This window comes from Cydia pomonella, chromosome 5 (assembly GCF_033807575.1).
Source record: "Cydia pomonella isolate Wapato2018A chromosome 5, ilCydPomo1, whole genome shotgun sequence".
Taxonomy (NCBI): Eukaryota; Metazoa; Arthropoda; class Insecta; order Lepidoptera; family Tortricidae; genus Cydia; species Cydia pomonella.
The window spans coordinates 11,861,932-11,888,085 of record NC_084707.1 but is presented as its reverse complement, the minus strand read 5'-3'; the positions used below and the strand labels follow the sequence as shown (position 1 = coordinate 11,888,085).

The window sequence follows — 26,154 nt, the reverse complement described above, 5'->3', positions numbered from 1 at the left end:
TCCGTAATTACAACGGGAAGTCGGCCTGCTGCTACGTTTCGTTACATTAATAAGGCTGCTAATGATTAGCATTTAAATGTAAGATATATTATTGTTTTTTTTTCGAGTGAGTTGTGTAGGTATAACATGTTGACCCTGGGAAGATGTATGCTGTGATTAATTAAGAATCCTATTTTCTTTTGGCATTAAAAACGCACGTTGATAATGAAATTTTGATATTGTATGCCAGGTTTTTCATAATTTTCATTCTGATATTGCCATAAGTAATTGTATCTGGCTTGTCTGAGAAACATTTTTTTACATAATCTGAAGTAGTTAAAATTTCCGAAAAAGTAAAAAACTTAAGCATTAAAGTGATGAAGCGTGACGATGGCGTTGTTTGTGAGATGCCGTTGCGCTGGTCATTTCCTTTCCAACCATAACATTAGTTTTTTAAAAGTACCCTTACTGTTTTGTGGCTTGTGGTTTATAGTGGCGATTTACTTGTTTTTACATTCACAATAACATTACCTAGGCTTTCAAGTATAAAGTTTCGTTACATTTTATTTAAGTTTACGTATTACTCTGCCATTTATCCTACACTGACTTGAATGTTACCTCGCATGATCATGCAATGGTATTCACATTAACTACTGTTCAACATAAAAATGTAACGGTTCTTTATAAATCGTAGCCTGTTTCAAAATTGTTTAATTTAACGAAAGGAGCGTGAAGTGCCTTGACATGTTTTGTTTGGATGTTTGTTAAGGTGAGTTAGTGTTTTGTAATGTTAGGTAATTATGTTTGAATCTATTAATACTTAATACATGTTGTGTAATATCTAATATCAAATCTATGAATTATTTCTGATATTATGGTAATTGAACCTTACCTTACCTTTACCTTTTGAGTTAGATAATATAATGAATGTGGTGTGAATAGAGGTCATCCACGGCTTAATTTGTACGCTTTTTGGCATTTGTTTTAATTCTAACAGATCTCATTGGTTTAAAGCGCAATCCAAAAAATATACAGAAGAATGCGACAACGCGATGTACAAAATACGACTGCGGAAAACCACTAAATTACTAAAGTACACCTATACTGTAAAATCCTCTATTTTATTTTTACTAAAATCCGGTAGATCTCGTACCAGACCTATTATTATTTTTTATTCATTTACTGTAACAGCCAGTCGACAACTAGTCTGGCAGAACATTATAAATCGAGTATTTATGACGCCAATGCACTTAACTGTTCTTATTTAAAAAAAAACTTTGACAAAAAGATGAAATTGTTTTTCCAATTTTGTTTATTAGGAATACATTTATAGAGAAATGTGTTCTTTTGTTAGTCTATTAGTATTCTATTTTTAATCTGTAAGGCCTTTGTTTTAGGTATAATAATTATTTTTACTTATATCAATTTGTATTTGTAGTTTTACACGGGACTGACTTTATACATAGGATTTTTATTAAATGATAATGATTTGGGAAATAAATAAACATTAATATAATATTATTTTTTATTTATTCTTAAACATTTATACACTAATCCTATTTTGTGCAAAAACAAGACTTTTTACATTTTTTGTGAAGTACCTCTGTACAGAAGACAATAGATGACTGACCACAAGGCGCGACAGCGACGAACGTCGAAACGATCTGATCTTTGGATAGCGAGCTTAGTAACGACTTAGGGGTGCTGTCGGGGATTACAAATACTATTTATCTGCAAAAAGGTACCCAAAAGGTAATGTTGAAGTATGTTAATTTAATAAATAACTTAAATCGATAGCCACTCAGTTTTGTACAATGTCAGCCATCTAAATTAGAGGGCGAGGCTTCAATGGGGGGCTCATAGGCGCAGCTGAGGGTTGCGCGAGCGCACGAAGTTGAGGAGCTCGTCGCTGTCCTCGCAGACGAAGGGCTTCACGTGGTGACACGCCACGTCGTGCCACTTAATGCCGTCGTTGTAGAAGTTGTTCAGGATTGCCAGGCATGACTCGTCGTTGCCCTGCGAAAAAATCGCGCGATTATGCAAAACGTTACCTCGCAAGTCGTTGAACCGATACAGAGTACAGACGCGAGTAATAAATTCCTCACGCTCCAAAGATGAATCACGAAGTAAATTTCTACAAACAACTTTCAACTTTCTCGTGGTGCAATCTCTGCGATTCAAACTTCCGGGATTTTTTTTAGATTGCTGGAAAATACCGACTATTGTGTAATAGTTGACGGCGGAATTTTACTTTGAATCCGAAATGACAAAAAATATGCCTGATACTTCAATGACACGACTGAATGAAGTCCCATAAAACAGAAGCTATAATTCACTTATACGACATTCAATGATTACGAGCCATGATTTTAGCTTGTGTATATGTGTTATATATCCATTTCATGATATCCTCCTTTAAAATTACCTTGCGTGTTTTTGCTCAATTTGTGTCATTTATTTATGTGCCCGAGACTACATTTCAAACAAACTACCAAAAAAGAGGTATTTCTATAAAAAAAAAAAATGCTTGTGTAAAATGATAAAGGTTACCTGGGCAGCTTCACGATTGTCAGGTTGGGGCTGTCCGTACCCGCCGGTGTAGGACCAGTCGCCGGTGTTGCGCTGCGTGGTGGGCCCGATCTTCGCGCCCGAGCCCGACCAGAACCAGCCGTTCACGTTTGGGGGCTGCAGGTCGGGCCTGTCGCATCCCGCGAAGTTGCATTTACGGCCAGACGTCCAGATGTAGCGCACGTTACCGCGAGCGATCCTCTGCTTTATGAATTCGTTCTCCTGTAACGTAAAATACGTAATTAGTAACGTCATAATACGTCAAATTTATAATAAGTAAGCTAATGTGACGTACGACGCTCTACTAATTAGTATAATTGCGCTGGCAACGACTTGATCCGCTATTCCATTTGCCGCATGCCTCGGCGTTCCACGGTCTCGGTCGGTCAACGACTAGGCATTATAATAAGCAGTTGTGGTACAAACTACAATAATCGAATCGATTCAACACTCAAGACAACATGCTTATGCAAACAAAGGTTCCAAGGTTAGTATGCCACGGGCTCCGTAATTTATAAAGATCAACGCCTCATTAATAATTAATTGCTTTAGTAGAATCGCGGGGCCTACAAACACAGAAAAGATAGTCGAATAAGGTAAGTCGGAATGTCAACCTAATTGGAAAGGGAAGTTAGTATCGGTGCGTGTCCGGCACCATAGCCGTCAAAAGTGGGCGGCGGCCCGGCTGCAGCAGGAATGTGTGTCGTGCTCCACTCCACATGGCGAGCGGTCCTAGCGGCCGTACGGCAACACTCGTGACGCACTGGCTCTAGGCCATTGCACCCCTTTCATTCACGCGACGCCTTAACGCTCTATAAAGCGCATCTATCTGTAGATCCTAATAAATATTGATACCTCGTCGCTATTATAGCTTCACTCGCAGAATAAGAGGCGTCATTTGCATCTACTGGCACGCCATTCCGGATCCAAGAGCTATAAACAATAGACGAGCGGAGCTGTACGCGTTCGTTGACATCTCGCAACCGCTGCAGGAAATGTTTAGAGAAAACAGCGTCTTCGACTAGGCATCTATTTATTTCCCACTACCCGGATGGTAATGTTGACAATAGGATATAGGCAGGCCGCGCACATCCGCGACTAACAAACACGATTGGCACGTAACTACAGACAGAATGGTCGTTGCCTGGTAACTTGGTATTCCCACAATCATTATGCAAATGTATCTACATTGATGAGCACTGTGTTAGTTTTTATATGCGAACTTCATAAAATTGCTTCAATTTGCGTAAATTTAATGGTCAAAGAGCCCAACCTTATAATTTTATGAGTAAGTTAAACTTACTAAAAAAAGGTCCGGGTTTTATTACTATTTGGTAGTATTAGGTACGGTGACAGACATTAATTGTTCACGCCAATTTGGTTGTCAATACTAACGCTATGACATCCTCAATGTAAAGTGAACCCTTAATGGCCCCACAATTAAAGTCCGTAACTGTTCCTCGATATCAACTCTTAATCATTCTAAGTAAATCTTTTAAGTAAGTTAAGGTCATCGACGATAGATAAAAAAATATTACATCGTGACACGGCCATTAAATCGGAATGCATGATGTTCATCATCTTGTAAGCGAGATGATTCTAGTAATTTTTTGGTTACGACATACAAATTGCAGATTAAATTGCTACAAGTTAAATACAGTTTGATACCTGGGAAAGTGAACGCATCAGCATCACGACTGACCCTGTTGCGTGATTTATTCGAATTTGCGAGAGGATTACCTAGTCGTATATAGCCATCTCAAGGCCCGGACAAAATCATGACTGAAAGGACGACGCTCTGAGAAGAAATAATTGCGTTGTTCTATGTATCATAGATACGTACGTATACTTTAAAGAGTTGCCTACCTATCAATAACTGGCCGTAATTGTAATTAACGCTTAATACATATAAGTAAATAAATAAAAATAAATAATCATTTTTTCAGAATAAATATAACCCATATAAATAAATATAAATATAGCTAAATTGCTTATGGTGGTAACTTCAAGCTAGATACCTATGTCGTTGCGAAGGACCATTGACCACCTATATGAGATATAGGTACCCATACAACCATTTTCAGTCGCAGATTATTCTAAATTCGTATTATAAATTCTAGAATTGATAATCCAAGGAAAATGTGATGAAATTGTGTAGATGCAGGTGTTGAATGTCAAACAATGTGAATACTACTTAAACAAAATCAGTGTTGAGATAACGGGATTAAAGGGTTTGGAAGAAATATATGCAGGTATCTACAGATCCTCAATCAGTGGCATAAGGGCATAAAAATAAGTAAGTACCTGAGGAGTTTCCAGCGACACGGCGTCCATGCAGTGGCGCCGGCAGATGTTCCTGGCGTCCAGCCAGTCCACCTCCAGGCTGCGGGTCGGCGCGTGCTCCCAACTGAAGAAGTACGAGTGCAACACGCCGCGCGCGTCGCGGTACGTCGAGTGCCGTACCCCTGTTAACAACGTAATTAATGCGAATACGTGACATCACTACATGGACCAATACGCAGGCACACGCGTTCTTATTAATGGCTAATGAAGATTTTAATTGTAACCGTGTGAATAAGTTTAGCACCATTACGACATGCTCACATTCATTAAGATTAATACGAAGTGCAGAATGGCATGGCTTAGCAAATTGTGCCACAAGGAACAAAACAGTCTCAAACAACTAATACATACACACGTTGGGACGTACATTACGACATACACGCCATATCGGATGTGGGTGAGTATGTTACCAGTCCGTGTAGCTTCATACAACAGAGCAGGTACATCTATTGAACGTCGGTGACGACACCTAGATATAGTCACGTTTCGAAACAAGAGTTTAAATTCGAACGATCCCCCGCTCAAAGCTTTGCTCAAGGTTACCCATTTTCGTTGTTTCTCATAGTGCCATTGTTTGGGCCATTAGCTGCAGATACAGTAATTTGTATAACATTATTTTTACAAAAAGTAAATGCTATCAACCCATTACACAAATCACATATCCCTTGCCCATGCAAACGCATAAAATACGCTTGTCATTAACGTGTGCAAACGTAATCCACAGTCTAACAAATTATCCAATCAAAGACTTCTTTCTTTACGGTTCGATAGGCTAAATAACTCATGTAAGGCTGTCGTGGTAATAGGGGACATCGTACGTGAAATGCCGTGCAATCAAAACAAACGTAATGGTCAGGCCGTTCAATGAAGCGACAGGAGCGACAGTCTTTCGTAACTAGAAAGTGCTTATTTCATGCCTCTCACCAACTCATCTCCGGTGCTATGCTGAGTGGTTGTTCACACGTGTTATGCATAGCTATTGCAAGTTGTCAATAAAGGTTACTTTTGTACTCTTTTTGGCACGGAATCCTAAAAAGCACCAACACTTAGTAGCTATTTTCAGCACCAAAGAAGTTGGTGCTAACTAGTCGGTTACTCAAGTTATTATTTAATAATCTCTTCATAGAAATTATGTAATTAAGGAGAAAGAGAATTGATGTCATTGCTTATTGATATTGACATGTCAAGTCGTGAGAAACTACCGCGCGTTACGTATTACGTATTAGAGAATTCTCGCTTTTTATTGCTACATATTCAAGAATAGAACAAAAGAAGACGTTCTTCTGATGTTATCAATATCAGACAAAAGAATATGCACATGATATCGAGTTTATTTCATTAGTTAACAATTTATTAATCATTTAAAAAAAAATTAAACGGTTCGTGTAAAGTAAATGTAGAGACTAGAGACATCTACCTTTAAAGTTTAGATATACCGTACACAGGAGTGGTTTATACGACTTCGTTTACTTATTTCATAAGGTCACAGGATATTGCAAGATCTACATTAGGGAGCTGCTTTACTAGTTATAGAAAATGTTGTGACTTAGTTGTGATATATCCCGAAATAAATCATATACCTACCGACACCATTCGCAATGACTTACTTCTTTGCATTTCGAATAGCAGACTGATTGCCGTTCACATCGTCATTTTTAAACAATTTCCCTGTCAATACTTAACTAGTTGGAGGCGAAATTATAAATACACCAGGGATTTCCAAACCCCTGGGTGCGTTTAGCCTACATGCCAATCATTTATGCTTCGTAGCAAGCGAAACGCAACTGTCGACTAATGGAAGAGTGATAGAGAGACAAAACGTTTCATTGTCGTTGCGCTAGCAAGCGATTGTCACCTTGGCTAGGCACCCAGACCCACAGACTTCGACTGTACCGTTTCCCTTTCTGGATCTGGTCTGCGGCCCGTAGTTTGGAGACCACTGGGCTAAACGGTGCGTTACATATGTAAGTACGTACATGTACACGTACACTTTTAACAATAAATGTGCACATAAAGGACCTTTGTTGCGTTGTAAACGAGTTCAATGCTGATTGTAATCACAAAGTGCACTCCCACATGGCGTGTCGTCACGTACAGGAGCCGAGCCCCGCATATGCCTCCGACATTGCGAAAACGCTATTATTTCCCATAAGAACCGAACCACAAATATTACGTTGCAAAGTACGGGTATCTGTATTTTGCAACTAAAATTATTTAAAAATAAATACTGAAGGTCAAATATTTTCAAGTGAGAATTTACAAATAGCATGTTCGCACAGAGATGCTAAAATTCGAACTTTCCAAATAACAGAGCAACAGATACAAAGGTCATCGGGATAAACATAAAAGAGTAGTCGGGTGGTTGAGACGTTGAATCTGTAAAGCACTCCCTATGATGTTACCAAAAGTCACTAGTCACTTTTAAGTTTTTACATTGACACGTTGAATCTGAAGCTTGTTACAAAAAGTATTCGTAATTACGATTACCAAAGCGGATAAATGGCACTTTTAAGCAACTGTTGCAATGAATACATTAAATAGAATGGAGGCAAAGGCAAGAGGTCACTCTAGCAATTGTGAAGAGCCGTACGCGAAAAGATAACCCATTTAGATTACTAACAAGATCTGTTATTTATTACGATTAAAATTTAATTGAAGGGGCTTTAGGTACTTGATCGCATATAGAAACAACTTTTAGAAGTAATTATAGGTACCTCATATTGTATATGTCTGTGACTTCTAGCCACCAGGGATGGATTCCCTTTAGGATGCAACAGAGAAAGTGCTTAAATGAGGAGGAAATCACCCCGAGAGGCAGGCACTACTTTTTAGCGTCGTCGGTCGTAGGTAGTAAAATTTTTGCTTAAGCATTAGTAAGCGACGCAACTATGTACGTAAATTAAAAATATTAATTACAAGTAAGCGATAATACCGTATGAAGAGTTCGTGACTACATATCAAAGAGGACTCAGCTTTACCTCAAGCAATTAAAGACAAGGTAAACAGCTAGTTACTTTGCTGGGATGGGAATAGTCTATATGAGATTATTGACCGAAGATGTTGCAAGCAAGCAGCTATTAAAGTAAATACCAGCTGTGTCTGGAGTGTCTGGATATAAGCTCACATGACAATGAGACGTATAAGGTTTTACAATTTGTACGATTCAATGCTACGATGTCAAGTCAGGACTTACACTTCTTACCAGGGATCGGAAACCGGTATTTTTTGTATGGGAACGAAAACGGTATTTTTTCGTTCTTTGTTAATTATTTCATTTCTAATTGGGCAATCTAATAATACGAAGTCGTTATCTAAAAACACAACCGAGTCCTATATTTGGAGTATAAAATAAACCGAAATATATGTTTATTTCAAAGTTTTTCCAAAAAACCGGTTCCGATCCCTGCTTCTTACATTCCCTAGTCCTATTATATTTTTATTTTTATTCTATTATTTTTTATTATATTTTCCGGTGGCCGATCATAAAATTAGGCGTAATCGATCATAATTATTGATATTGCAATTGGTTTTAATATTATTAACAAATTAAAACTGTATTTTGCTCCAGTCATGGAATGTATGGCGCCGTTAATTTTAAAACTAGCAAAAATTTATAAAAAATAAAACTTAAGCTTATGGCTCCTATTTATGGTAAAATCTTGCCAGCTTTAAAAAACTGATGATAAATATTTATTTCAAAGGATTTATAGGGGTCCACGTCCATTATAGAGGTGTTTACTATATGTTTTTTTTTGTTATTGAAGGGCGGCCTCGGGCCTATACGAATCTATGTATTTCTTTACGGGTACAGGCATATAGTTCGCGTGTTCCGTGATCAGGGGAATAGTTTTCGTACCACGAAGTACACTTGCACGAGTTATACAATATTTATAAGTAGATAGACTAAGGTATATTAAAAATACTGGATTTCAGTATTTTTACAATTAGAGCTTCAAAATATTTTTCATATAGTTCCTAGGTACGGGTATGCCCAAGCTGAAAATTTTCGAGACCGGATCGAACACAGTACGGCTTAGCTGACCAGGATAAGAAACTAATACTCCCAACCAGTAGGCTATCCGAAGTAAGGATTTTTTTTTCATTGGCATTCCCATAGCGATCTTCGTATTCCTAGTTAGTTTGAAAGGTTTGGCAGCTAGCAGCTCTATATCAAGTTTACCTATCATGTTAAAATAGATTTACTACCTATGTGTAAATACGGTTCTACTTTACGTCAAAGTAGGTAATTAAAGTGAGTACCTAAAGATTTTAACATTATAAATATTATAGGACATTATTACACAAATTGACTAAGTCCCACAGTAAGCTCAATAAGGCTTGTGTTGAGGGTACTTAGACAACGATATATATAATATATAAATATTTTATAAATACTTAAATACATAGAAAACACCCATGACTCAGGAACAAATATCCATGCTCATCACACGAATAAATGCCCTTACCAGAATTTGAACCCGGGACCATCGGCTTCGTAGGCAGGGTCACTACCCACTAGGCCAAACTGGTCTAGTTATTGTACAATTATTGTACTTACTATTCGCGCAACTCCTGGGGTCTGGTAGAGCAAGCCTCCTCTGGGCATTGACGACACATAGCACGGCGAGCAGCGCCGCGGCTGCCAGGCAGGAGTGCCGGCTCATCTGAACAGAACAACAACATTAAGTTACACGCTATCCTACATTCATAGTCCATGCGGAGAAATTACATACTCGAGGTTCGACCTACGACCTCAAACGTTGAGAAATGATGCAATGGGATATTGGGTGTTAGGCAGCCCGTTAAGCCCGACACGCGGATGCTTAATTACCGGACAGATTAATTTACATATTCAATTATCTAGTACTAGACGTACTAAAAAGATAATTTATTCGTACAAAACACGGAACATACGAACGTCCATGCGAGCCTATGGCATTTCAGTCATATAATATATATTCATATGCAGATATGAAATAATTTAAGGTACATGGAAAAAACATTCCAATTAAATTATGAACATACCGATGAAACCGGACTCTATAATATAATAGGCATAAGTATCTCTTTGTTTTTGGTATCCGCGCAAATCTTAAATTAATCTGTTAAACGCAATACGTCTAAACGTCACGCGAAATTGGTCTTAGTGCATAAAAGCCCTAAATTACATAAAGCGTTTACTACTTGTAATATTTAACTACCTAGTACGAGTATTTCTAGTAATACCGGTCCGGTAATACCGATTGAAGATGCCTTAAACTATCCTATTACGCGGCATAGCGTGCTAAACTTAATCCGGATTTCAGCAGATATATACAATCTTAAGACGTTAGTTATACTGTGAGTTCACTTTTGACCTTTATACTTACATATAACGTAAAGACTATCTAAATTCTAATCTATCTATTCGTATAGCGTACCGACTGGAAAGCTTCATCAAATCAAATGCCCCTGGTGTTTTGCGTTCTCTTGCTGCATAATATTTTGGTTTAGCATGTTAATGAAAAGCTTATTAAACAATTCAAACATGACTGCAATGTGGCATCAAGATATGTACGAACTAATGACAGCGGGCAGTTAGATATGCAAATGCACTTCTAGGTAAATATGTTAAATGCCTTTTACATCTGCAAAATCTTGCCTTTTACATCTAAAGATAATAGTTTAGGTACTTAAATTGCTGTGGTACGAGCCACAGAAAATACCTATACCTATTATTTTTTGCACTCCGTGTCACGGGCCAAGGGGTGCTTGCACCGCACTTGACGCCGCCCAATAGTGTCACCAAGCATTCCGCACTGACGAAAGTAGCTACTTAGTGAGCCAACGGGCCGTATTTATCAACCTACGAGTTCGCTTTCTTTTACTTATGTAGACTTCGACTGCCCGAGGACAATCGATACGTGAGATGAATTTATTTTGTTGTATTTGTGAAAGCAAAACCCGCCTTGCTGACCTCCTTGCTGCGAGTTAAACGTTTGCGTGAAATGGTGCCCAACGCGAGAAATCGACGATTTGGGACGCATTTTACGGTAACCGAAAGCTGCGTCTCTGATTCATTCTTCTCGTTACAATGTTTACAGAGTGGTGTTACAGCGACGCTAACTATTAGGTAATAGACAGTTGGTAACAATCGCAACGGGACCTCATTACCTACCTATTATGTTTTGTAGTTTTGCTAAATACCTATGGCTACGAAAAAAATTTGGCTGCGAGGCATTTAGTGTTTAACTGGGGTACATAAGTACATAGTGGGTACTTAACTTTAAATTACTAAATAATTGACCATTATAAGAAATGTCACTGGCTCCAAAATTCTTGTAGGAAAGTCACTACTGCATCATTAATTTTAAACTATGTTTAAGGCGCCAATTAAATGATTATCCTAAAAATCTGTACCTACTCTTTTAATTGTTTATTTATTTAAACCAGGCTTTCATACGTTCTTAAGATATATATTTTTAAATTACACTTGTAAAAGTACCTACACTAACGGTTTTATACTTCGTGCGAATTAAAGATCAACTAAAGATACCCGTATGAAATTGTATGTAAATCAAATTATGGTGATCAATTCAAAATAAACATTGTCGTATTCTTATCACAACCAAGAAAAAAATGCCTTTAAAAATATTCGTGCACCACTTTAGTGTCGTCCGTTTAACACACACGTCCAATGCTTATTTTGAGGGAAAAAAACTAAACTTATTTTCATGTCACGATTTTGAGTGATAAAGCCTGCGCAGTTGCGCGCGGGCGCTGCAGCAATACCTCGGTGGTGGTACGTGTGCGTGCGGGCGACGTGGGTGAAGCTGGGACTTGATGCGCGGCGCGGTCGGCAGGTGCAGTAAACACGCGTGTGCGAAGCGCGGTGATGTCGGAGGGACTGGCGCAGGCGCAGGTCTCTTCTCTAATTAAGCCTCCGCCCCATTCATTCACTTTCACTTCCAATATGAGAAAAGACTCGTCCGCAACGCCGCGCCTCTGTCGCTCGGGACACAGGGACCTTCGGAGGTCACAGCCGGAAACAAATGAGGTTACATAACAAACCTGTAACCTGTACCCAATTTTGAAACTGCAATTTGGGCTTCGATGTCCATATAGACATAGTGCGTAACCGTGCATGATTACTTCCTCACTATGGGCGACTATGGGCACCATAGCATGACGCAGGCAAGCGTAAAGTTGGGCATTGGACAAGTTCCTTAGTAGGCGCAGGAAAAACAATGATAATAGGTATTTCAACAAAGTGGACATGATGGGGCAAAATTATTTGATTATTTTAATATTTTTAAGTAGGTTTTCGCCAACGTAGAACGTACATGGTTTTATATCCTGCATCACTAGATCACTACATTGTCAGTAGTATTTAATGTACTCAAAAAAAACCTTAATTTTATTAATGAGAGGAATCCTCCTTACCAAGGCATCGGCCAAAATCGAAAAAACCCCATGTCAATCCATGCTCAGTGTAGGGTTCCGCATTTATATTTCTGTCACAATAGGCTGGCTTGAACGGGTGCTATTAGTAGGTATCATTTGAATATTACAATCAAAACCTTCGCACTCTTTGCAGCACTTTGGTACGTCTTTTTACTAAGTAGGGAAGATTAATTGCGATAACACAAAAACGGCTTAACCTATTACCGGCTTAATAGTTATCTAAGGCAGAGAGGGACCGGGGGGGGGGGGCATATTTGTATGTCACTACAAACACACCTCAACGAGGGTGCGGGGTGTTAGGGTCGGCAATGCGCAAAGTTAAATAAATAAAGTTAACACCTCTGGAGTTGCAGGCAGTCTATGGACAGGCTACGCTGACCACTTACCATCAGGCGAGCCGTATGCTTGTATGCCACCGGCGTGGTTAAAAAAAAAACACAGGGTTAGAGCGAAATAGGGGTGGTACCCACACTAATTTTCGTTTCTTAGTTTTTTTTTTCTTTCGTCGGCATGACGGATTTAAATATCCATGCTAAATTGTAGCTTTCCAGCACTAACAATCACAGAGCAAAACCGCGGACGGATGGACATGGCGAAACTATAAGGGTTCCTAGTTGACTACGGAACCCTAAAAAAATTGACGATGCCAATAACTTTTACACACCTACTCCTATGTGTACCTATAACTCAAAAGTTTTTTGTATATTAGTAGGTAGGTGTTGAAAATGATAAAAAAAAGCGGCCAAGTGCGAGTCGGACTCGCGCATGAAGGGTTCCGTACCATTTGAGACGTATTAAAAAAAAATCTACTTGCTAGATCTTGTTCAACATTTTACCACTTTGGACACACATTTTACCATTTTACCACTTTGGAAGTGTCTCTCGCGCAAACTATTCAGTTTAGAAAAAAATGATATTAGGAACCTAAATATCATTTTTGAAGACCTATCCATAGATACACCACACGTATGGGTTTGATGAAAAAATTTTTTTTTTAATTTTATTACGTGTTAAAAAAAAACTACTCACTAGATCTCGTTCAAACCAATTTTCGGTGGAAGTTTGCATGGTAATGTATATCATATATTTTTTTTAGATATTTCATTCTGTTATTTTAGAAGTTACAGGGGGGGGCACACATTTTTTCACTTTAGAAGTGTCTCTCGCGCAAACTATTCAGTTTAGAAAAAAATGATATTAGGAACCTAAATATCATTTTCGAAGACCTATCCATAGATAGGGTAGACGTATGGGTTTGATGAAAAATTTTTTTTTTTAAATTTTATGACGTATTAAAAAAAACTACTTACTAGATCTCGTTCAAACCAATTTTCGGTGGAAGTTTGCATGACAATGTATATCATGTATTTTTTTTAGTTTTTTCATTCTGTTATTTTAGAAGTTACGGGGACACACATTTTACCACTTTGGAAGTGTCTCTCGCACAAACTATTCATTTTAGAAAAAAATGATATTAGAAACTCCAATATCATTTTTGAAGACCTATCCACAGATACCCCACACGTATGGGTTTGATGAAAAAAGATTTTTTGAGTTTCAGTTCTAAGTATGGGGAACCCCCAAAATTTATTGTTTTTTTTCTATTTTTGTGTGAACATCTTAATCTCCTAGTGAGTATTATATTCTTTGATCTTAATGCGGTTCATAGAATACATCCACTTACTAAGTTTGAACAGTATAGCTCTTATAGTTTCGGAAAAAAGTGGCTGTGACAGAATCGGACAGACAGACGGACATGACGAATCTATAAGGGTTCCGTTTTTTGCCATTTGGCTACGGAACCCTATAAAACTACTTACTAGATCTCGTTCAAACCAATTTTCGGTGGAAGTTTGCATGGGAATGTATATCATATTTTTTTTTAGATTTTTCATTTTGTTATTTTAGAAGTTACAGGGGGGGGGACACATTTTTCCAATTTGGAAGTGTCTCTCGCGCAAACTGTTCAGTTTAGAAAAAAATGATATTAGAAACCTAAACATCATTTTTGAAGACCTATCCATAGATACCCCACACGTATGGGTTTGATGATTTTTTTTTAAAATTTTATGACGTATTAAAAAAACTTGCTAGATCTCGTTCAAACCAATTTTCGGTGGAAGTTTTCATGGTAATGTACATCATATATTTTTTAGGTTTATCATTCTCTTATTTTAGAAGTTACAGGGGGGGACACACATTTTACCACTTTGGAAGTGTCTCTCGCGCAAACTATTCAGTTAAGAAAAAAAAAAGCGGCCAAGTGCGAGTCGGACTCGCGCATGAAGGGTTCCGTACCATTTGAGACGTATTAAAAAAAATCTAGGGGGAGTCCGGGAGATATGACCAGGTGGGAGAGTTGAACCACGACAAATATTTCAATTCAAATTTCGCGCCACCGTCGCCGTTGACAGCTCATGTCGTACTTTAACAGAAGGCGCAACTTTTGGCGACGCCATATTGGCCGTAATTAGTCTGGTTTGGAAATGACTTGAGTAAACGTGGTTTCGCTGTCGCGAAGTGAAAAAAATTACAATTTTATATTTTTACACTATTTTGACAATTAAACAGGTGAGTAGTATTATTTTATCTTATTGTACTTGTTGGTTAATGTAGTTTTACTAACAGTGATCATTTGGAATGTTTAATGTAAGAGTATAAAGAAAACATAATCTATATAAAGTAAAGGGGGGTGCGGGAGAGTTGAGCCGCATGGTGGTAGGGAGACATGATCAGTGGTTCAATTCTCCCACACTGTGCTTAAATAAGGGTTTGCTTTATTTTTATGCAGGCCAAACGTCAAAGGAGGTAAGAGGAAGGTGTTGCAAGATAGCGACAAGAGAAAAAAATCCAAAAATAAAATAAAAAACAAGCGTTGTGTTCCTACCGGTGAGTAAGGTTGCCAGAGCTCAACGAGGGTACGGAGTGCGGAGTGTTAGGGTCGGCAACGCGTATAAAACACCTCTAGATTTGCAGGCGTCCATAGGCTACGGTCACTGCTTACTATCAGACGGGCCGTATGCTTGTTTGCCACCGACGTAAGTTGCATAAAAAATGTTCGACTGTGTGGTTCCTGCAAAGGATAGGTATATTCACGAAGTTTGCGATGGGTTAACTGACAAAGATGTGGACAACTTTATTTGACATGAAGAATTATGTTATGTAAAATGAAAAGGACCTTGCATGTGCCTTTGATAATTTGTTGACTGAATTGATCTGATAGAAATAATTCATAATAATAATAATTTAAAGATAATTGATCTCTTGAATTTCATGTTAAGGTTGCCGATTTTAAATTTTATAAAGGTTATTAAATTTTAACATTTTGTTTTATGGGTAAAAATACTTTGTTACAACTACTTTCCTTTTTTAATAAATATATTGGATTAAACAGCACTTTTTTCACTGTTTTTCCTACCTAACATATGTATAGTCATATCTCCCACACCCCCTGGTCAACTCTCCCATAGGTTGGGGAGACTTGAGCCAATACCCCGTTTAAGAAAAATATTTTTGCAGAACTTACATTTTGTACTTTATCAGCACTTTGCTATGCTCTAAAGATACCTATTTAGATATGTCATCTATACACGAAATATCGAGTTGCTAACACTTACGGATAAATCTCTAGTGGCTTCTGAGTAAAAAGAGGTTCAAGTCTCCCGGACTCCCCCTACTTGCTAGATCTTGTTCAACATTTTACCACTTTGGACACACATTTTACCATTTTACCACTTTGGAAGTGTCTCTCGCGCAAACTATTCAGTTTAGAAAAAAATGATATTAGGAACCTAAATATGAAACTCAAAAAAGATTTTTTGAGTTTCAGTTCTAAGTATGGGGAACCCCCAAAATTTATTGTTTATTTTTTATTTTTGTGTGAACATCTTAATGCGGTTCATAGAATACATCCACTTACTAAGTTTGAACAGTATAGCTCTTATAGTTTCGGAAAAAAGTGGCTGTGACAGAATCGGACAGACAGACGGACATGACGAATCTATAAGGGTTCCGTTTTTTGCCATTTGGCTACGGAACCCTAAAAATGATACGTCTTGTTACAACACCCGCATATTTTCCGGAAATAAGTAGCTCATCGGCGACCAACCGGCCGTCGACCGATCGGGCGCCCTGGTAACGCTGGTGTGATGTCGTGGAGGTGGACCTGCGTCGGTTGAATGCCAATTCATGGCAGGAAACCGCGCTGGGTCGGGACAGGTGGCGGTCTCTCGTTTCGGAGGCCAAGATCCTTTTTGGACCGCTGAGCCAAACAGTAAGTAAAGTAGTAGTATTTCTATTTGCCATATTTAATTTATTTTATTTCTTAATTAATTAAATTATTTTATTATACAGTGTGTATTTTTGTGTAAATATCCCTTTCTTACAAATACAAAAGTCAAAATGACCGATTAGGACAAACGATTGTTACCTAATTGAGGTTTGTATCGCGTTTGTGATGAATAACGCTATTAGTCTGCCAACAGCAGGTATAAATGTTATAATCTTACTTTTCAGGCAATCTTAATTTGAGTTTTAATGATCTTAAACGTATTGCATATATATATAAGTAATTGTAGGCAAAACACTTCTGTAAACCGTAACAAAAGTGCATTAGAAAAATTCTAAATTAACGTATTATTAGTAACTCTGTTTATGCTAACATACCTACCTAATCTAAAATAGCCACTCGATTTAATTGAGGTCAGTGAATGACTAGGAGATGAGCAGAATTCTTGACCTCGTGATGACAGTTGTTAGTACCCATACGGCGGCGGCGAGGCTAGCTGAAGTGATTAGTTACTTTGACCATGATTCAGCAAAGCTCCGATATTCGAATGCGCACTTCTTTTATTATATATAAAGCGGCGTCTATTACGACTGCCGGCTCATTTGTTTACAGTTCGTGATGGTTCCGGACGGTCGCAATGAGATATTTCACTTCCTTTAGATATGCTTGATTCCATATAGTTCTGTAGTCTGTACCTACCTACTTGATTCGGAGCGTAGCTGTCTGAATTATGGCTGGTAATTAGAAGTCGAAACTCACTGAATAAAAACATCGGCGATAAAGGGTTCTTATTTATATTCATATATGTATTTAAATTGAATCGTATACAATTGTAGGTCCATTCGGGAAATGCCATCAGCAGCATGTGCACCTTTTCACCGCTGGGAACGGCAGGGACCGGGTTGTTTATGTAAAACTGAACTAGATGATACTAATTATAGATTCTGCTACTCTAAAAAAAACTGATGTTGTAATTTCTTATTTTTATGTATTTGCCGAGAGCATGAAATCTCCTGAAATTACAAAGTCCCCCAAAGTGTGGGAGCGCCATTATAAATATAAAAACGTTGTATATACGTATAAATAATGTAAGTATTGTAATATTTGTAATCTGCTAAATACAAGAGTAAACTGTTGTAAACTGCTTGTTGCTCATCAAAATCATTAAACTTTGTATAAAAAATCTGTATTAATCGAAAAACTCGAAAAAGCTTGATCAAACTTTATACTCGGTTTTGACAATTGACTGCAAACCCGGTTTTTTCGAATTCGGTGAAACCGGTTTTGTTGACCCCCACTTTGTAGTATATGCTCATCATTGACGTATATGCTGCCACTTCCATACTCAGGGTCCCTCTGTTATAGAATTAGTCATACAAAATGACCCTTTTTTCTTGCGCTTGGGTGTAGAGGTAGACTGCGCCGCAGTGTTGTCACATACAATTTTGGCGAAATGGTAGAACAGGGTGCAAAAATAGGTAGAAATGGGTGGAGTTTAAAATGAAAAATAGGTAGCTCTACCACTCATTAGAAGTACATTTTTATGATTAAAAATGTGTATAAAAAGTTTTGAATTATTTATAAGTGTTTAATATCGTGACGTTAGTACACGTGTTTATTAAAGAAATTGAAACAAAAGTTAGGACTTCCATTGTTTGTAGGTAATAAACCTGCTTGTATAATCTGTTTCTTTGGCAAGTTTTCATTAAATCTAATCTAAATTCGGTAGAAATTAAGCAATGTTCCGTCACATGTATTGAGAATTGTTTGCAATTGTACCATTTTGAAAATAGGTAGATACCAGGCCGAGGGAGGTAGATAGGTAGAACGCAGGCAAAATAGGTAGATCTACCGAAAAGTTGTGACAACACTGCTGCGCCGTGACCTTGCCAATTGCTGTTCCAGATTCTAAAATCACGCACCAGGTTTAAGGTTTCTCGATTACGAAGAAGGTAGGTATAAACCGACCCGTTTAGATGCCAAACAATTGCTATATGTATTGCATATAACAATTCCGTTAAATAGTACGAGTACAGACACGCACACACTATTCTGATAAAAGTAAGACCTTGAAATAAAAACACACACATACTTATTTTTTCTAAAAAAGTTATTTTTGAACTTTTTACGCCTTTTACGCGGACGAAATCTCGGGCGAAGTCTAATATATTGTTAGCGAAAGAGATGATGCCGTGACCTGGGTAGTCCAAAGGTTATGGCGTCAGCCGCGAAGAAGCCTGCTGAAGTAGTGAAGGAAGTCACAGGTTCGACGTGGATTCCTGTCTTGGACACTGGAGGCCTCGGTCAACTTTTTCCTTCGTATTTATATTTGGCAAATACTTCAGTTTATGACATTAAGACTATCGTTACTTAACTCTTAACGGTTAAAAAGGCATGCTTTGGGTCAATGGCATCTACTTGTTTACCTCAACGCCTCAACTGAATATAGGGGCGTTTTATCAAGTAAGACCATAAAATAATAGTTGTATGCAATTGAATTGTCACTGGGACTGATGGGGTCGCGGTACCGGGCCACAGCTGTGAGATAACTGTGGATATAAGTGAAAGTCAAACAACACATTTGTTTAGCGGCTTTTTGTTAACAACTTATTTACTTGGTTCGTTGATATTGGTTTGGCGAATGCGTGGAAAGACAGATTACGTTTAAAAAATAGTTGTGTCATTGACATACTCGTAAACTTCGAATTTAACGATTTGAATAACAATAACATTTTTTTTTATTGCGTACATTTTGGAAGTAAAGCTTTCTTTCTTTAAAATTGCATAATTGAATGCTAACCTAAACTTTAGGTGCTAAAAATACTTACAGATATTCTTTTTTGGCTGTTTTGTGAAATTACCTACGTTTCTCATTTGTTTGGTGTCGTAGTGAAACCGGCTTATGTACAACGGCATAGAAATCGTTCGATAGGCTTGTAAAGTGTTGCCGCACGAGTGCCCATGGACAATGTCAGTCATTGCCATGCCATGATGCGCGGAGATGCTGGCGTAAGGTGTTCTACTGGGTCTACTACGCGATTAATACAGACCTTTAGCAGACACCGTAGTCAACTGGGAACCCTTACAGTTTCGCTATGTCCGTCCGCGTATTTGCTCCGTGATTGTTAGTACTGGAAAGCTGCAATTTGGCATGGGTATATAAATCAATGATGCCAACTCTAAGATTAATTGATTAAAGTTTATGGTATTTCTTTTCTAGATTAATTAATCTTGCATGTTTTGTCAATCAAATGTATATGATTAATATTATATTTGAGTAACAACAAACTTATTACACCATTATTGTTATCAATGTGAAAACAACCTTAATGTCATAGAAATAAAGATCAATGTTTTCTTAGCCAAATCTCAATATCCTGGCATAGGTAAATGATGGTTTACTTAAAAAAAAGTTACAATGGAAAATATTTAATTGATTGGATAAATAAGATTGATATAAATATCAGAATGTTCAAAATATTGTTAATAATATTATTACAGCAGATTTAAATTTTATTATAAGTTTGTTAATTATTTAGGCAATTTATATGCCAGCGAGAACTGTTTTAGTTGTTTTAAAGGTTTGCTTTGGCGCCAATTTCGATGTTTTAAAAAAGTTGTCCTGTTGATTTTCACTATTGATTCTCGAATTTTCATGTTTTATGTATCGATACATATTGGATGAGAATTAAATTATTTTAAGTAATACAAACTGAAGTCTTTCAATGAAATTTGTTTCACGACAAAGTGGTATAATAAAATCCACTACACGTAAAGTTAGAATGTTTTTTTTGCGTTATCCCTATGGTGTGGGGTTCGTTGTTGTATAAATCTTTCAAAACAAGTATGTGCTATTTATACAGGTTTTCTTAAACTATTTTTATACTTCACTTCACTTCGAAAGAATATGGGGCCCTTTAACTTTTGAACCATGGGGCCAAAAAATATTAATAAAAAAAACTTGAAAAGAAAGTTTAATAAACACTTTAGGGAATATTACTGCAATGTTCTGTCGCCGGAGTGCAGCACTATTACCTATGGTAAACCATAGAGTAACTTAAACATACTGTTTTTTGACTAGTTTTCACAGATATTAAAATATGACATTGATGCATCAAGGCGGTTTGTTTATAAAGGGCCTACCAGGAAACGCTAAAATCGAATTTAGTTATCTGCGTCTTTATCGCCTGAATTAAAAGAGTGATAGAGAAGTTAGATAACGAAATTTCGATTTTCTTGTTTCGCGGTAGACCCTCAGATTTTGATGGATTGTGGTAGTGGCGCCCTTTACGCAAACTTGCGCGTAATATTCCCTATTAAAACCATAGCAAATATGATCGTTACGCCATTTTTGTGTAACATTATACGAGTACTTACTAGGTAAATAATATATTGACTCAGTGTGTGTTAATAACATAAGCTATGCAGACGACATGGTTTTGCTCAGCGCGTCAGCTTGCGGACTACGTAAATCACTTTTCGTATGTGAGAAGTATGCGACTGCGCATGACCATAGGTACAATTGCATCAAAACTCAATACACAGTCACATTTGTCACTATCACTACTCCCAATTAATAAACTAAACCTTATGATAAAACTCCCCTTTACTTCTACCTCACCAAAATTTGGCTTTGTCATCGTCTAGTTAAGAGTTAGGACCCCTCGAAGTGAACCGCGGTACCCTAAATTTAAGTTTAGGAAAAGATATTTATGGTACTAAAAACATGTTTTATTATGTTATTACTAAAAATATTACAATGGTATGTAGGTATTGCAGCATATATAACATAAATATTAAAAAAATTACTATTATATATAATAGCGACATCACGGCAACATAATAGCGATATAATGGCGTTAAAACGGTGACATAGTGGCGACATACTAGCGACATAATGATTGATATGCGACAATAGGGTACGTTGTTTCCAATTTTTTTAAAGGCTTGTAATACGTTCTATATTAACTAAAAGTTGCCCTAATATTCAACTTTTATACTAAAAACGGCTTTAAATATGTTAAATTAACAAAATATATTTTGACAGATGCTTTCGCGCCCAAAACGCTCTTTGAAAATTGTTTTGTCACAGTTTACGGTTTGACACATAATTACATACACACGTAGAAGATACGAATTGTCAACTGACATTTGTCATTTGTTCTTTATCGCCTAACTGTCAACAGTGTCAATCCGAGAGTTGTGACGTCATCAGAATCTTCAATAACGTTTCGAGTTTGGTCACGTGACGTGTGCCAAAAGATATTTTAAATTCAATATTTACAAAAATATGGTCATTACAGGTCCCCTAAAAGTAGTTTAACATGTTCTTATAATTCAAAAGAATTTATTGGGATACAATTCTGCCCTAAGATTTGTAGATGGAAACAACCCTATTTGTTTTGTACCCTATTTATTGCGGCGTAAACAGTTGACTTTGCAATAATGTACCTTGTTCAACAGCAATGTAATGCAATATGTTGAATATTGTTGAAGTGAATCAAGCGACAGTTTATATGGATGAAAATCTTTATATTAGGTTAAATTCATAGTTTTATTACAAATAAATAGTATTTATCGTATTTACATGTGAAAAGTGATTCCGTTGGAGTGCAAATGGATCAAAACACTACGATGTTTGCAAACAAAACAAAATATCTAGGAAGTACCCTAGACCGCACCTAAACTGGTATGCTCATATTGATCTGACCATCGGCAGGGCTAGAAAACTGACTTGGATCTTCAGGACGCTAAGGCATATTGTACACACACATACAGTCTCGTGCGAGTGCAAATCCCCACGCAAGCATGGTATAATTATAACGCCATCGACAATAAGGTCCCTTTCAATAAATAAGGTCACAAATCACAGTTATACAATCCAACAAAGAAATCAGTCAAAAACCGACTATTTTTGATCACTTTTAAGACAGTTCACTGAAACAGTAATCGACTTATAATTAAACTAATAAGTAATTACTTCTAATTAATTCGACTTTTAATTAATTATCGATTAAAGCACTCTATATTAATACTGTATTTAATAGTATTGAAAAAAAAAATTAAACAAATATTTTTTTATTCAATCGCGTTGAAAATTAATTAGATGTCTGATGAAAGTGATGAATCCACTCTCTCTCTATACATGTAATTTTGTGGTCAAAAGACTTTTTCACTTGCACGGTTTTGGTGAATCGCGAGATCTTAGTTCGTTGCGTGCATGTTGCGCGCTAATTACCCGTGTTGGCCAAACGTTAATGTCATTAACCATTAAAAAGGTTAATCAAAATAAACCATTAAAAATTAAGGGAAATTAATTATTAATTGCAATTAACATTAATTTGCATTAACATCAATTGCTTCAGAAACAATTAAAAATTAAATAAATTGTTAATGAAAATTAAAAATGTGATTAATATTTAACAAGAATAAATATCGTAATTTTATAAAAGGCGTCCAAGGGATTAAAGGTCTGCAAGACTGAACGTATATAAGTTTCGTTTCGAGTATATATTACTCATCCTCCTTATGAACCCTGGCAGTACCTAGTGGAACTCAAGTTTGGTGCAACATAGGCACACGCTGTTTTGGTCATCCGACTCGTCTTGATGAGCAGTTGGGAGAGCAGTACCCAAGATAGACCTGATGCTGAACCCTGACAGCACTTAATGGAACTCAGGTTTGGTGAGAGCAGTAATACCCAAGATAGAGCTGATGCCGAACCCTGGCAGTACCTAATGGAACTCAGGTTTGGTGAGAGCAGTAATACCCAAGATAGAGCTGATGCCGAACCCTGGCAGTACCTAATGGAACTCAGGTTTGGTGAGAGCAGTAATACCCAAGATAGAGCTGATGCCGAACCCTGGCAGTACCTAATGGAACTCAGGTTTGGTGCTGCGTAGGCACACGCTGTTTTGGTCATCTAACTCGTCTTGATGGCGGCGATGGCGTCTCGGCGGTTGTTGAAAGCTACATACCTAATTCACGAGCTAGTGGAGCTCAAATACAGTCACTCAGAGAGGCTATGGTCGAACGCATGAACGTGTCACTGAAGGCAGTCTCCGTTTGGGGAGAAGCCAATTTGGTCTCGGTTCAATGCTCCAATGTTAAGGCGTGTCTTATCTCCGCTAAACGGAGTCCATTTCATCTGACTCTTACTTTCCGAGATATATCCCTTCCGATAACCAGCCATCTTGAGCTTCTCGGAATCTCGCTGTCTTCGAAACTCAACTTCGGCCCGCACATCGAGTCGAAAGCACAGTTAGCAGCAAAAAAGCAAAAAAAACTCTATCTTGGGTACTGCTCTCCCAAGTGCTCATCATAACGAGTCGGATGACGAAAACAGCGTGTGCTTATGTTGCACCAAACCTAAGTTCCACTAGGTACTGCCAGGGTTCAGCACCAGCTCTATCTTGGGTACTGCTTTCCCAAGTGCTCATCAGGATGAGTCGGATGACAAAAACAGCGTGTGCCTATGCTGCACCAAAACTGAGTTCCTTTAGGTATTGCCAGGGTACAGCATCAGCTCTATCTTGGGTACTGCTCTGCCAAGTGCTCAAAAAGACGAGTCGGATGATGAAAACAGCGTGTGCCTATGTTGAGCCAAACCTGAGTTCCACTAGGTACTGCCAGGGTTCAGCATCAGCTCTATCTTGGGTACTGCTCTCCCAAGTGCTCATCAAGACAAGTCGGATGACCATAACAGTGTGTGTTTATGTTACACCAACCCTGAGTTCCACTAGATACTTCTAAGGTTCAGCATCAGCTCTATCTTGGATACTGCATCAAGATGAGTTGCATTACCATATCGGCGTGTGTCTAATGTTGCTCCAAATCCATACACTCTCTCTGCTCTGGTGTTGCAGGCGTCCATAGGCTACGGTGATTGCTTACCATCAGGCGGGCCGGGTACTAAATAGTTTCAAGCAATAGTAACATTAATATTAACATAATTACGAAATTATTTTATTCCATTAAACGTTATGCGATTGAGACTATTGAGAGTAATTTAGTTTTATTGAGTGAGACGAAAACTGTACCTGTATGTATAATCGTCATGACAATGACTGACGTTTCAACACTTTCAACATGTCAACACTAATGTGTCGCTAGTCACTAACATCCCTAACAACCAGATGATAGTTTTATTTTGTGGTTTCAGGGTTCCTCTACACGATGGCCTAGCCTAAGCCAGTCTAAGGGACGCAGCTATGCGGTGGAATGAGATAGCAATATCACTTACTCCCTCTAACGCATAAATGCGTCCCTTGGACTGGCCAGCGCTGGGCAATCGTGTAGAGGATCCATTAGACTTATCGTGTCTGGTGTTGGTAGATCTACCGCTACCAAGGTCCGAGAGCTACATTGTTTCATTTTGACATCACTCGCCCATGCATCTCGTTCGTACTCAGCCTGCGATTAATAACATTATTAATAAAAAATAATAATATTAAAGGAAAAATGGAAAAAGCACTGCTTCCGGTAGGACTTGAACCTGCGACCGCGACCAGTCACGGGGTTGCACCTAGCGACATCTATGGAAAGACTGTTGCATCTTAACGGCACCGGTGTCTCAAGTTGTATTGAGAATTCACCAGTAACAATTTGTTAACTAGTGTCATGGGTTAGCAGCTAGTGTCCGACCGAAGATTCGGTTTCGGCCAGTTTCGGCCAAAAAATAAACTTTCGGCTATAGTTTATTTTTCGGACAGACAGCCGGACTGAAATTTTAGCCAAGGTGACAAACGCTATCGCTACGACAACGATACGCTTTATGTCTCTATCACTCTTCCAATATTAGTGCGACAGTGACTGACGCGTTTCGATCACCATGGAGCGTAAGCGATTGGCATAGTTGGTTACGCGGCCAGTGCCGTTAAGATGAAATAGTTTTTCGGTAGATGTCGCTAGGCGCCACCCCAAGGCGATAAAGGCAATAAAGGAAGGAATAAAACGATTGGCGCGCATCTGATAGGCTTCCGTAGTTCAATTGGTTAAGAGCGATTGGACGGTTTCCAAAAGTCGGAGGTTCAAGTCCTACCGAAAGGGGTGAATTTTTTCATTTAAGTAATATCAAACCTAGAAGTTTTGTTGAAAAGTTTCCACGCAACAGCCACTACGCGGTAGTAAGCCAAGTGACTCACCCCAACTTATATCGTGAGCACTGTTAAATAAGGTTTTCTTTAGTTATAATCATTCGCAATCTACGAATACACTATAGTTTAAAGTTACGTATAAACGTACTAAACTTATTCATAAAGCAATTAAGCTAAAGAACCGCTTCACGAGGGAATTAAACACCCGAATTTGCAATTTTCTTACCCCTGGAGTTACACAATGTTTTTCATCACACTTGCCAAGAAAAAACTAAATTCTAACCCATGTTTTAACAACAACATTTCATTTTTATAAAACCTGAAATTTTACATATGACTTGGAAGTATTTGGCTTCCTGAACACTGCTATATATTAATAAAATTTAATATGGCTTATTACATAAAAGAAGAAAAAAAAAAATGAATGAGAATGGAAGA

General features: G+C 37.8%; 1 protein-coding gene across 2 annotated transcripts in view; it reads right to left on the bottom strand.

The window, feature by feature from the left end:
• Positions 1-1,490: 1,490 nt before the first annotated feature.
• The window catches only part of LOC133517715 (uncharacterized), a 32,564-nt gene continuing 7,900 nt past the window's right edge, over positions 1,491-26,154 (bottom strand). The window contains exons 1-5 of one of the 2 annotated variants that reach the window (XM_061851093.1): positions 11,662-11,817; positions 9,449-9,554; positions 4,852-5,012; positions 2,530-2,769; positions 1,491-1,995 (exon numbers count right to left, since the gene is read on the bottom strand). In XM_061851093.1, the coding sequence (XP_061707077.1) occupies positions 1,837-1,995; positions 2,530-2,769; positions 4,852-5,012; positions 9,449-9,554 (666 nt within the window). In that variant the 5' untranslated portion in view covers positions 11,662-11,817 and the 3' untranslated portion in view covers positions 1,491-1,836. Of the gene's footprint in view, positions 1,996-2,529; positions 2,770-4,851; positions 5,013-9,448; positions 9,555-11,661; positions 11,818-26,154 lie in introns of those variants that run through there. The other variant, XM_061851094.1, reaches the window with a different exon arrangement.